This window comes from Phodopus roborovskii, unplaced genomic scaffold (genome assembly GCF_943737965.1).
Source record: "Phodopus roborovskii unplaced genomic scaffold, PHOROB, whole genome shotgun sequence".
NCBI lineage: Eukaryota > Metazoa > Chordata > Mammalia > Rodentia > Cricetidae > Phodopus > Phodopus roborovskii.
The window spans coordinates 4,000,300-4,013,597 of NW_026126407.1; the positions used below are offsets into that span (position 1 = coordinate 4,000,300).

The following is a 13,298-nucleotide window of genomic DNA, read 5'->3' on the forward strand; positions in this document are numbered from 1 at the left end:
TGGCTGAGTGCTGGGGGGAAATTCAACTCCCAGTGTTGCTTCTCCATCTTCCAGCTACTTCACTAACTCGGGCCGCTCAGCTCGCTTCTCCCTGGACCTGATCTCCTCCTCTCCTTCCCTCTCATCCTCCCCTGATGGGTCAAAGCCCAGGAGGGCCGGCGAGGACACACTGTGGAGTCATGGAAGCCTGGACCTGATGGTGTCTACTCTGGCTGCTTGCACTCTCTTCCCAGTCTCATGCGGTATACATTTCACTGCCCCCAGGGCCGGGACTTCTGTCTGGAGCCTGTTGGGAGGGACAGTGTCAGGAAGAGCAGCACCTTAGCGGGTTGAGGACACAGCACAGCACAGTTGGGGCTGGTGGGGCTCTGAGATGGCACAGGACAAACTCACAGACAAGTCACCGAGAGAGGATGCGGCATATGGGAGGCAGAGCTGGAGCTGGGGAAGGGCAGAGCAGTGGCTTCCTCAAAAGGTCTGTGCACGAAGCTGGTGTACAACGCATCATTGGTACCTAGCTCCCCCACCCAGGCTCGCCCCTGCTCGCCCAGGCAGCACTGAAGCTGTGGATGCTGGCTGGGATTCAGATCCACAGCTGCCTGGTTCTCAAGCCCTTCCTCTTTCTTGTGTACAGGTGGTCATCTGAAGGGGCATCTGCTCTGGGGCTCGGAGAATGGTGACGGGACCTCCAGAATAAATTGACTGCCTTCAGAACAAAGTAAAAAAACAGATAGACAAAGATGAGGAACACAGAGAAGAAGCAAAAAAACACCAAGTTCTCTTCAAACTGCATATCATTCCGGGCTGGAAGAGCAGACATAAAAGATGCTGGCAACATGGCTGCGGTGACAAGAGCCACCTGACCAAATGTCACTTGTGTTTTCTTGCTTCTAGTCAACAAGGTCAAAGAATATTCCAGAACTGCTGCTGTTGCCGAGCTCCAAAAGCAGGAGGTTTCTCAGTTCCAAATGTCTTCAGGACAGTCACATGGCGAGCTCCGGGTTCTCAGTTATGTTTTTTATACTGCAAGACAGTGGAGGAGGACTCTGGTCATGTCACTGGTATCCCCACCTCCCCCGCAAGGGTTTCTGGTGAGGTGGTGAGACTCCACTGCCACATCTCTAGTTGGTGCCTAGCCCCTTCTTCTTTAGTGGAAAAGCAGAGGGGCTCAAAGGAGGGAGGGAGGCGGGGAGGCTGGAGGTGCTGGGACTGAGTATGGTGCTCACCAGGCTTGTCCTTAAGCTGAATCTTGTTTGTGGGAGAAGAGTCCCCAGCAAGGGAGGCCTCAAAGCTAATTGCTGAGGCTTTTCTTTTTCTGGTTTCTGTTTTGGCTTTTGGTTTTCTTCTGTCAGGGATATGCCCCAGGGGCTTGTGCACTAGGCAAGCAGTCGACCACTGAGCTAAATGCCCTGTCAAAATCTGAGTTTTACAAAAACCCCACCCTTGGAGCATCTGGGTTAGGGGAACAAGAATCCAGGTACACTCAAGTTCTGCACATTTCCCCACCTAGAGTCTAGGCAGAGGCCCTGGGCAGGTGTCTAGTTTTTGTCAGCTTCACACAAACTGGAGTCCCCGGGGACAAGGTGACCTCAGTTTAGGAACTGCTTTCATCAGAGTGGCCTTGTCTGCACCTGCGGGGCGTTTTCTTGATAAATGGTTAACGTGGGAGAACCCAAACTACTGTGGGTGGTGACACCACTGGGCAGGTGGCTGAGAAAGCCATAAGGCAGTCAGTGGCTGTCCCCTGTGGTGTCTGCTTCCATTCCTGCCTAGGCTTCCCTTGATGATAGCCTGTAAGCCAAATACCCCTTTCCTGCCCCAGGTGGCTTCTGTCAGTGTTTTATCCCAGTAACAGAGAGCAGACTAAGACCGCTTCCCCCAAAGCCAGATATAGCTCTGCCATGGCAAACAGTAAAGCTGTCCTTCCAGGGAAACACAGCTGTTCCCGCTCCCATGTCAGCTCACTCCCCACTGATTTGGCCTTTTCAGGACTAAGGATGCTGGAAAAGATGGAGAACAGGTGCCTGGGCAGCAGCTTTCAACTGTGATGCACAGGCGAACCCTAGTGGCCTAGGAGGTTACAGCCTCCCTGGAGCCAAGCAAGCACTCACCTTGTTCATGATCCAGTCGGCATCTTCAATGGCTCTTTTAATTATCTGCAGGATTCTCTCAGGGTTGTCTTCATCTGAGTGAACCCGGAAACCCTGTAAGTTTCAGCATAAAAGAACATGGCCCAACGAAATTCACAAGGTTGGTAACTTCAGCACACAGTCCCACGAGGCTGTGGGGCCCCGGTCATCTCTTAGCCTGAGGTATACTGCTGAGGTATGCTGGTCCTGCCTACTTGGAGATGACGAGATGAGGCTTGGGGAGCCAACCTTGCTGCTATTAGCAGCATAAGAGTCCTAGTCTATGGCAGCAAAACTGGCCGCACAGCCAGCAGGGAGGATAAAAAAGGAGGCCGGCCTCTGGGCCTGTGAGCTATCTGGCCGCTGATCAGGGCCAAGGGGAACCGCCAAACTCCGTGTCTGATTTGCTCAGCAAAGGAATGTGCTTGGATCAGTGTGCTAGGGAGGGACTGGCCTTACCGGCCCACTACTCCCCCCCCCCACACCAGGTACTGGTGCTGGGGAAGCAGTGGGGAAGGGAGGGAAGGCATAGGGGAAGGAGATCCTGGGGAAATTCAGCCAGGCCTGTGACCAGTGACCTAAGAGTTGGGCCCATTGATGTGAAACTCGGGGTTCTTCCAAAAGAACGGACTCATCCCTCCCTTACCTGTGTTCCCAAACCACATTCACCTACTCATACCAGGAGCCCACTTGCTGCCACCTCCAGGAAGTCTTCCCTGCATCCCCCAAAGCTAATCACTCCCTTCTCTTTTCCCACAGTCTATTGCTACCACTGTTTCTGATTTTCTTTTTGAGATGGGGGCTCACTATGTAGCCCTGCTAGCCTAGAACTCACTATGTAGATCAGGCTGGCCTCGAACTCAGAGAGGTAGATCTGCTTTTGCCTCTAGAGTGCTGGGATTAAAGATGTGAGCCACCACCACATCACAGTTGTTTTTCTTTTCCATATCTGTATGAAGTTTAGCTTTTACTTTTTTATTTGGAAATGATTTCTTATAACTTTTTTAATTTTTTATTATTTTTTGTGGTATGGAATATGTATGTCATGAACCACATACATGCAGTACCTGCAGAGGCCAGAAGAGGGCACTGGATCCCTGGAGCTGCCACATGGGTGCAAAGACTAGAACCTGAGTCCTTTGGAAAAGCTGCCAGTGCTCTTAACCTTTTAGCCATCTCCCAAGCCCCAGAAGTGATCTCTTATAGAAAGATAGTGTAAGTGCAAAGAACTCCTGAGCAAACTTCCCAGGTAACATTTTCCCACACTGGTTTTATCACCCTTTTTATACAGAAGCATCTAAAGTAAGTTACAGGCACTATACCCTCATCCCCTAACAACCTCACTGTGTGTTCCTAACAAAGGGACCCTCTGATAGAACCACAGCAATCAAACTCATAAGAATTAGCATCAATATAAACATTGCCTAATCCACAGCCAGTATTCTAATCCCCATCTGCTACATGTTTCTCTAGCCTGGGATCTGGCATCTTGCCTTCTACTTTGTGACATGGCTTTAGTCACTGAATCTAGAGCTGCGTGCCTTTCCTGGTGGTCCCCAAAACTTGTTTTGCTTTTATTTATTTATTTTCTTTAAGACAGGTCCTCTTTCTGGGACCTGGGACTCCTGTCTCTGCCTCCCCAATGCTGGGATTGCAAGTGCCCGCCACCACCCCAGCCTTCTCTAGATGTGGAACTGTGGTCCTCATGTTAGCATGGAAGGAACTTCATCAACTTCGTTTCTTGTCCGCCTCTACCTAGTCTATTTTGGTGTCCTCTGAGCTGTCTCCTTCGGGCCCCAGCAGAGCAGCACCGAGATGCCAGCTGATGCAGCCACTGTGTCACTGATGGAAGCCAGGGGCCAGCCAGCTGCCCACTACTCTAGTGTTTCTTAGGAAACATCTAGGCCCACTCCCTGGCACCTGTGCCTCTTGGCCCCAGCAGACACCTCCCCCAGGCTGCTCCCACCTGCCTGACAGCATGCTTGTAGTGCTCCTGGATGCCCTTGGTTGGCAGCTGCCGGCAACAACGCAGCAAGTAACGGTAGAGCTGCAGCGGTGTCTGGACCAGCTCTGCCCCCGGCAGTGGGGCCATCTGTGAGACCCAGCCCTGAAAAGCACAGAACATCAATTTCTTAGGTATCAAGCTAGCTCCATAGTGGTCCTGGCCTACAATCCCAGCCCTCTATGAACCATCTGCAGAGGCTAGACTCCCTTGGGGTCTGACCCCAGAAGTCTATACCCTGGGCTGGGGATAGCCTTAGAATAGAACAGGCCCACAAGGACCCAATGTGCCGCCTCAGCCTAGAGTCTTCTAAAGCTCAGCTTCAGGTAAGAGGTGTAGAGAGGAAATGAGCAGAAAACCCCAGATAGCAGTCAAGCCATATACATCCTAGTTGGAGCATCAGGCAGGAGGGCAGAATGCCCAAAGGTTCAAAGCTGCTAACCAAAGTGTCACAAAGACAGAGCACTGGCAAGATGAGCTCATCAGACATGCAGTCTTGATCCCAAGCCAGATATGTGCATGCTAATGAGATGCTCAGCAGATCGGAATGCATACAGTGGCTACCATGGAGAAACAGCTATACAGAATGACCAAGGAGGAGCCAGAACTAGGCATGTGACTTCATTTCACTGAGTCATTAATAACAATGAGCACAATATACATTTAACATAAATTAATGCAAACATAAGAAAAACTAAGCTCGTACAGTTGATAAAGGTTCGATCTGAGATTTGAACCTTGGCAGTCTAGCTCCAAGGTCCAGTAAAAAAAAGGGGGGAAGGACCTGAAAGATGATTGAGTGGGTCATGGAGCTTGTAACTGAGGCTGAAGACCTGAGCTTGGTCCCCAGGACCCACATGCTGGAAGGAGTAAGCCAACTCCCTCAGGTTGTCCTTTCCCCCATAAAAGTGACATGGCACACACATGTACACACACACGATGTAATTTTAATGTTTTATAAAAGTAGGGATGGGTGTGGTAGCACAAGTCTTTAATTCCAGAACTTGGAAGGCAGAGGCAGGCAGCTTTCTGTGAATTCCAGGCCAGCCAAGGCTATATAGTGAGACACTGCCTCAAAAAAACATTGTGTTTGCTTGTTTGTTTGTTTGTTTTAGAGGATGGAGAGGTGATTCGGCAGTGAAGGACACTGGCTACTCTTGCACAGGACTGTGGGCCACCAGTACACACAGGGCAGCTCACAACTGTCTGTAACCCCAGAGATACCAAGCATGTACACCATATATATGTACAAGAAGGCAAACACTCATGCCCATAAACTAAACTAAAATAAAAAACAACTTAAAGTCTTTTAAATATTAGGGGAAAGGTGCTATTGACATGCAACTAATGCATGCATTTATAGTGAGCCATTCGGTAACATTTCACATGTCTGCCCCTGCAGAACCCACCACCAGAATGAAGAGTGAGCATATCCACCCCAAGATGGCCTCTCTGCACCCCCTCTAGCTCCCCACTTCCCATCCTCTAGCAGCTTCTGACTGGCTTCTCTAGGTTTGTATAAGTACACCGGTCTGCCATGCTTTCTTTTGTGTCCATGGACTCCATATATTTAAAATAAAGTTTGAATCTGTTTTTTAGCTATTACATAAATCTTATGAATTATACATATTTATGGAGTACCACAGGATATTTCAAAAACATGTTTACACTGTGTGATTTTTAAAGATTCTTTTTAATTATAGCATGAACGTGTCTATGGGAGGGCATGCTCAGTGTGAGTGTGGTGCCCAAAGAGCGCAGATGCATCAGATGTCCTGGAGCTAGACTTACAGGCAATTTTGAGGCGCCTGATGAGAATTCTGCAAACTAAACTCAGGTCCTCTGGAAGAGTGGTAAGCACTCTTAACCACTCTATCACATGTGTTCTTCCAAAAGATCCCACAACTCAATATGAGCTTCGTGTGTGTGTGTGTGTGTGTGTGTGTGTGTGTGTGTGTGTGTGTCTTATTACGCTACCTGACAACCCACTGTCACTCCATTCTCTTCTACACTTGATACTAAGTGAGCTCTGACCACTGTTCTGGATGCATCCATGTCAGCCCCAGGAATTCTTTCCAGAATCTCCAAACTATCAAGGACCTCAGTTCTCTACAGGTCTGCATGGCAGGGCTCCATTCCCGGACCCCTGGCGGAACCCTTCCCCTCTGGGAAGCCCTTTCTGACAGTCCCCGGGGGGGGGGGGGTAGCATCACTGTGCTGCCATGGGGATGGGCGGGCGATCCTCACAGCTTAGCATGCAGGAAGTTCTGGACTCAATCTCTAACACTACAAACAGAAGGCATGATGGTACAGGCCTGTAAACCTAGCACTAGGGAGGTAGAGGTAGCAAAATCACAAGGTCAACGTCATCCTCAGCCACTTAGTGAGCTTAAAGACAGCCTGGGCTACAAGTCTCAAAAAGAAAAAAAAAAAAATCTATGACCCACTTCAATGGGTCCAGCTATAGGAACTCTAAGCAGGACAGGGCTCTTCAAGTCCCTGATGTCACCATTCTGACTAGCCCTGCTTTGGCCTGGCCAACAGGTGGGAACCCCACAAGCCATCATGGGCAAGACCTGAAGGGCAACCACAGAGGATAACTACAGTCCCAAAACGACAGGCAGCTCCGCTGGCAGGCTTCCCCAAACTATATAAAGTGCTAATCAAATATTGTAAAATGCTAGTCCAGAACAGATGGTTGCCATCTGCAGTCCTCAAACTTAACATTTGGAAAGAGCACAACTTTGCTTTGCTGCTTTAAAACCCAGGCAATACTTAGTAACCAACCCAGCAAGTATGGGCGGAAGATTATTTTCAGCTCAATTATATTACTTAGTCATTCTCAGTAATAACAAGTAGAGAATACATGTGTGGGTCCACTGAGAGGAGCTGAACTAAAAATGCTTTAATTTAATTTAAAGTGTGGGTTTACTATTATTAAGGGGGCAATGAACCTCCCAGCACCATTGCCAAAACTACAGTCAACCCCCTGACCCTGAGAATGCTCACTTCTCTCATAGTGCCCTTTGGACTTGACCTTAGCTTCACACCCCAGCCCTGTGCTTCCATGATAGCTCCATCTCCCAGGCAACCACACTCAGATGGCCACCCACAATCCAACTACTCCTTTTCTTTCAATCCCTGAGCCTCTGGTTTTGAAATCCTATCAAATTCTACCTCTCTGTGCCTCTTAAGAGTTATGGCTCCTGCCCGACATTGGCCGTGCACACCTTAAGTCCCAGCACTCAGGAGGCAGAGGCAGGCGGATCTCTGTGAGTTCCAGACCAGCCTGGTCTATGGAGCTAGTTCCAGGACAGGCTCCAAGCAATATAGAGAAACCTTGTCTCAAAAAAAAAAAAAAAAAAAAAATCTGCAAAGCCACTGCCTCTGACACTAACCCTAAGAGGGAAAGTTCAAATGGCTTCAAGAGAATTCTTCCTTATGTTGGAAAGGCTCAGACTGTTCACCCTATGACAGTATAACTTGTAAACATCTAATATCTAATGCCCTCCAGATAGTATAGACAATAGCAGCAACTAAGGCCAAGTACCACCCTTGCCCACCCCCCTGGATCGTTAAACTGTGGCAAGCAAATCCCCACATCTTCTGGCCTACATCTCTAATGGTGAGACTTTCCCAGGTACAGGTGAAGAACAGAATGTGGGTTCACCTGTAAACAAATCCATTTCTACCACCAAGCTGGTGGTGTGTTATGACTCAGATGTCCTGTCGCAGTCAGGCCTATAGGGGGCTGAATGAGACTAGAGATGTGGCTGGCTAGAATGACAGAGCACTGGGATTTGAAGAAGTGTTCCACTATGCCCAGTCTAAATATGTGTTTTTAAAAAGACTCAATGAGGCCCGTTATATTAATGAAGACAGTCTGCTTGACTCAGTCTACTAATTTAAATCTAAAAACACTCTCATGGAGACACCCGGAATAACAGTTGCATCCCATTTGAGCTGATGTAATATGCACTCTCCCGGTAAAGTCCACACTATTTATTGGTAATCCTCTTCCCTCTGCCTTTAATGCCCCCGTGGCTTCCTGCAGCTGGCCTCACTCTTCCACACTCAGCTCTGGGTCTGGCACCTCCTGGAGGCCCTTACTAACACAGAACACCCCATACCATGCACCATGCTCAGGAGGAAACCTGTGGTGACTTCAAAAGAGCCTCTTCACTCCAGCCCTGACTTTCAGCTCAGGTCTGGCCAGGGTTATGGGAAGGCACCCACCTGTGTGCAAGGACAGTCCTGCCAGGGTGGTTACTTCCAAGGGTTGTTACAGTGCTTTACCAACCCCCTATCCAAAAGCTTCTACAGCTGTGCACCAGCTGTAGTTGGTGCGACTCTTCCAATGTTATTAGGAATCGCCGGATATTGTGGTTATGTAGTTTGCTCTTTACATGATACAGGTACATGCATTAAGAAGAAATATGTTACAGGCTCTGCAACTATTTCCAAACAGTTCAACAAAAGCCAGTCCACGGAGAGAAGGGACAAACCAGGGAGAAACACAAACGTTAAGTGTTTCAGGTGAAGGTCTGAGCTGTCCTGATCCATCAGCAAGTCCACTGCCCACAGCCAACTCTCGAGGTCCCTGTCATCCTCTTTCCAGCACAGGGGTGGAAGACATTATCCCTGCCCCACTCTGTATCTGATGCTTGCATACCCTTCCACTTTCCCCCCTCCCTCCACCCTCAAGCACACTGCCAGTGTGAGAAACGGCAGGGTTAATTATGTCCTAACCAGCTCCATGAGCAAAGACCCTGCTGACTCCCCATGACCTGAGAATTCAAGGAATGCAGCCCAGACTGCATTCTCTGCTCAGACCCTAGGACCCTGGCATCCACTTCAAAGTATCTTTTTCCATGAACTATATTATCAAGTCTGTTTCCCCCATCCTGTACTGCTAATGCAGTACACTATCTGTTACTTAAGTCACTGTATACAAGGAAAACACCGAAACAATCACACACCAAGACAAAGCTAATCAGTCTGGCCTGCCACCAGCACAGCTCATCCGTGAAACATCTCTCCAAGCAGTTGAGTTTCCAGGCTCTGGGAATCCACTGAAAAGATCAACACCTGCTTATCCAGAATCTTCTACAAAGCTAATGTCCTATTTGGTCACCTTCCCTCAAGAGACTAATTAGTCCCTGGCAATTATGACAGCTTTTCACATATTACCTCATTAAACACAGCAATATTAGAGGGTAGGTATTGTTAGCCCCATTGTATATAAAAAAAAAAAAAAAAAAAAAAAAAACAAGACTCAGAGAAGCTAAGATTTGTCAGTAGTCACATAGCTATCAGTCAGGTAAGGAACTAACCCTAAATCTATTTGACTCTGAAGCCCACCATCTTACTTGCCTCCTTGGCATGTGCTAAATGTGTAAGCTTAAGGATGCTGGCTAAGGCTGGGGTAACCCAGTGTTAATAGAACTGCTTAGCATGGGCAAGGCCCCAAATTCAGTTCCCCGAACTTAAAAAGAAGAAGAAGGAGAAGAAGAAAAAAGTGCTGACTAGATCATGACCAAGGACCCCATCCATAAAGAACTCTCCTGGCCTTATCCAAGAGCAGACTCGGTCACTGGTACTCACACTTGACTGGACTGTTATTCCCAACTTAGCCACAAATCCTTGCTCTCCATGCCTTTCTGAAATACAACAGCATTAAAGCATCCTGCTACATAGAGATGGAAAAAAAATCAGACTAATGTCAATTACACAAGGGGGAAAAAAAGGAATGCTTTAAAAAGAAAAAAAGTCTTAATAGAGGTGGTGGCACATGCCTTTAATGCCAGCACTGGGGAGGCAGAGGCAGGTGGATCTCTGGGCCCAAGGCCAGCTTGGTCTATAGTTCCAGGACATGGAAGACTAGACAGAGAAAACAAAATCTTCAAAATCTGAGTGGTAGGATGGTTTAGACACAAGTCTTACAACCTGAGTTCAAACCCTGTATCCCACAAGCTGGCAGGAAAGAACCAACTCCCAAAGGTAGTCAGTCCTCTGACACCCACGAATGACATCACACACAATTTACAAAACGGAACAAGTCTGGTGGCACATCCCTGTAATCCAGCACTCTGGAGGTAGAGGCAAGATACTTGGGGGTGCAAGGTCCAGCCCCCAGCCATACAGCAAGCTCGAGGCCAGTCTGGGCTATCCAAGATCCTGTCTCAACAAAACAAAACCAATTTACAAAACTCAGAAAAGAACATGCTCTATTACGGGGGAGGGGGCACAAAGGGAACTTCCTGGGTGCTGGCACTGATACTAAGCGGAAAGGACCCAGTGCCGTGTAAGCTCACTGCACTTTTCCCTAACCTATGTCCTAACACAGGGCACCTAAAAATAATTGGAAAAAGAGTCATACATTTTAAAAGATAATGAAATTGCAGAAAATAACCTGAAATTATGCTCGATTGAGCACTGATAAAAGCTAAATTAAGCCTGCACCAGCCATTTTTTAAAATATGCAATTAATCTTCTTGATGGAGAAAAGTTGAAAAATAGGAATGGTGTGCTCCCTGCCCCCGCCCACCCCAGGGCTCCATCTGGCATATTTATGTTCTTCCAGCAAGCCTGCCTCCCCTAGTCCCTCTCCCACTGAACGAAGGTCAGCCCAGCTCCCTTCATTCCCACTGGCACAACCTTCAGTCCCAGCTTTGTGCCCATTCCTGTGGGAGGTGGGGATGCTGGAGAATCCTGGGGTTTGACCGTGCCAGGCGACCTTCTTTTTACCACTCAGCTGTTCCTAGCTCCTGCATAGCAGGTAACTAATCAGTCTCTTTCTTCCCTGCCAATTCCCACGTGCCACCGGAGGATAAGTCACACTTTATCCTGCCCTTTCTTTGGCCCCCAATACCTTATACCCAGAGGACATGTAAGTGATAGTAAGGACTTCAAATGAGCCCCAAGAGCCATCACAGGGAAAATGGAGAGATAAAAACTGATCCAGGCAGACCTTGGAAAATCATTCTGTAATAAAAAGAATGAAGTGCTGACTTATGCACCATGTGTGAACCTTGAAGGCGGCGTGCAAGACGCAGGAAACCAATTAACAGGGGGCTACATAACGTATGATTGATTCCGTTTCAATGAAATGTTCAGAATTGGCAAATCTATGGAAAGCAGAGAAATGGTTGCCTAGCACAGAGAAAAGGAAAGGGACAGGGGAGGGTTGTTGTTGCCTGCTAACGGAGTGTTTTTTTTTTTTTTTTTTTTTTTTAAGTCACAGTAAATATTCTAAAACCGACAGTGGTAGTAGATGCACAACTGAACACATTCTCAAAGTTATTAAACGTGTGCACTTTAAATGGGCAGTACACGTGAGAGGCTGAGGCAGGAGAATTATGAATTCAAGTCCAGCCTGGATTACATACTGCAGAAACCAAAATTATCCCAGTTATTACTCCTGGTAACAGGGCGTTCTCATAGGCCGACTGAGAGCAGAGGGGCACGTCTCCTCTTTTAAAACCATAGAACCGAGGCTGTCACAGCCTAGTGCGGACGCCAGCAGCACATGGCGGAGACCTGGCTCCCTGCATTCTCCTAGCCCGCATCCCGGCCTCCCACGCTCCTCCGCGGCTCCGGGACTACGCCTGCGACAGGTGCCGCCGGCTCTCGGGGGAAGCCCGGAGCACACGCGGATCGCCCCCAGGGCTTCCACAGATCCCGGCCCTGCCGGCAGCTTCGGTAATCCCCAGCCCGCCCCCGCCGCCCGAGTCCCCGCCCTGGGCCCGCACAGCAGGGCTCACCCGCCTTCCCGGCGGACGCCAACTCCAGACACCGCGAGCGACTAGTGCGCCGGCGCGACGGAAGCCAGCGCGGCCCCGCCCCGGGCCGCCAGGCGCCTAAGCGCCCTCTGCTGGCCGCCAGAGGGACTCGGGGTCCTACTAGGTGCGGGCATCCTGATCCGACCCCACCCAGTTGGCCTTCCCCAAAGCTTACTTTCTCTTGTCTTCGTTACTACTTTGGAAACAAGCCCTGAAGGCAAGCTCTTCCTCATATTCCCAAGATTGGATTGTGCTAGAATATTAAGGGTGCTCAAGATCTTTATAAAGGCTTCTTGGAGGACTTGTCCTAAACCCCTCCTGTTGATGACAGGAATTATGTTCTGAAGGGAGTCTGCATTTTAAGTCTCTTCATCAAATTACATTCCCACAACACCTGTCAGAAGAATACATATGACAGTAATAGGCATGCTTCTTTTCAGACTCAGCTATAATTATAATTGAGGGAAAGAATGCAGAATCTTAACTCACAGCTACTGCCAGGATCATCCTTTGAAAACGAAATAATGCTGTTTCATTAAATCGGCTCTCCTCACTTACGCGTGTTTAAAGTCAGAATGCTTCTCTGAATTGGTTTAAATACAAGTTTTATATCCTGAAAGAAATAAAGATGAGTCTTTATCAGGAGACAAACGCCCTGTTCAATGAAGCTGCAAGCTTCTCGGGGCTACTGTCTGAAAAGCAGTGGATAACGTCGCTTCTCTTTGCGTGTCTCTCTTCTCTGGGGCTTTTTAAACCTATCTGTAATGAAAAGCCCGGTTTCCTTACACATGCTCCTTGTGTAGTTGCTTTAACAAGACAATTTCTTATAATGTCTTTTTTTTTTTCTTCATTAAAAAAAATTGCTGTATAGCAGCACCCAGGAATCTCTTTTTCTTCCTCTTAGGAAGCAGGGGCTATTTCTCAATAACTTATTCTTTTCCCTGTTCTTCAATTTTCTAGAATCTCCATCCATCCCTCACCAGCACCCCCCCTTTCTCCTCCTCTTTACCAAACACACTACACTGTCTCCAAAGCAGTGTGGGAAGATCCTCCCCTGGAATACCCAGATAATTACCTTCATTTATTTTCAACATGTAGACTTGGACCAAATATATCTGAAAGATCCAATCGCACCCTCATAAATCAACCCTCTTATTTACCCATGCATAATCAGGGCACATCATTAGCGCAGGTCCAATCAATAAATCATTATACTTTTAGAGCCCTTACTAGGAACACTCTGCAGTGACACCATCATTCCATTCTCGAGTTCAACATTAAGATCCTGTCACATTTTTAAGCCATTTCACAGTCTGTTCTCTCATCCCTGCTCTTTTGTTCCTAGATCTCTGTGTTCCTGCTTCAGAAGCCTCATTCTAATACCTA

The 13,298-nt window shown here is 48.1% G+C and overlaps 1 protein-coding gene across 3 annotated transcripts; it reads right to left on the reverse strand.

The window, feature by feature from the left end:
- Positions 1 to 757: 757 nt before the first annotated feature.
- Lyrm9 (LYR motif containing 9) lies at positions 758 to 12,008 on the reverse strand. Of its 3 annotated transcripts, none has more exons than XM_051179844.1 (4): positions 11,895 to 12,008; positions 4,096 to 4,236; positions 2,112 to 2,204; positions 758 to 1,023 (listed from the first exon to the last, which is right to left on the reverse strand). In XM_051179844.1, exons 2-4 carry the CDS (start codon positions 4,219 to 4,221, stop codon positions 1,006 to 1,008), a joined length of 237 nt encoding a protein of 78 aa, XP_051035801.1. In that variant the 5' UTR covers positions 4,222 to 4,236; positions 11,895 to 12,008; the 3' UTR covers positions 758 to 1,005. The 3 variants fall into 3 exon arrangements, with proteins under 3 accessions (XP_051035801.1, XP_051035800.1, XP_051035802.1); XM_051179843.1 differs by lacking the exon at positions 11,895 to 12,008 and adding an exon at positions 11,003 to 11,035; XM_051179845.1 differs by lacking the exon at positions 11,895 to 12,008 and adding an exon at positions 9,736 to 9,814.
- Between the last annotated feature and the right edge of the window lie 1,290 nt (positions 12,009 to 13,298).

Coding starts and splice junctions, on each gene's coding strand:
- Lyrm9 (XM_051179843.1), bottom strand. Junction 2,205..4,095: donor ACAAGCATGCTGTCAGGCAG/GTGGGAGCAGCC, acceptor TGAAACTTACAG/GGTTTCCGGGTTCACTCAGA.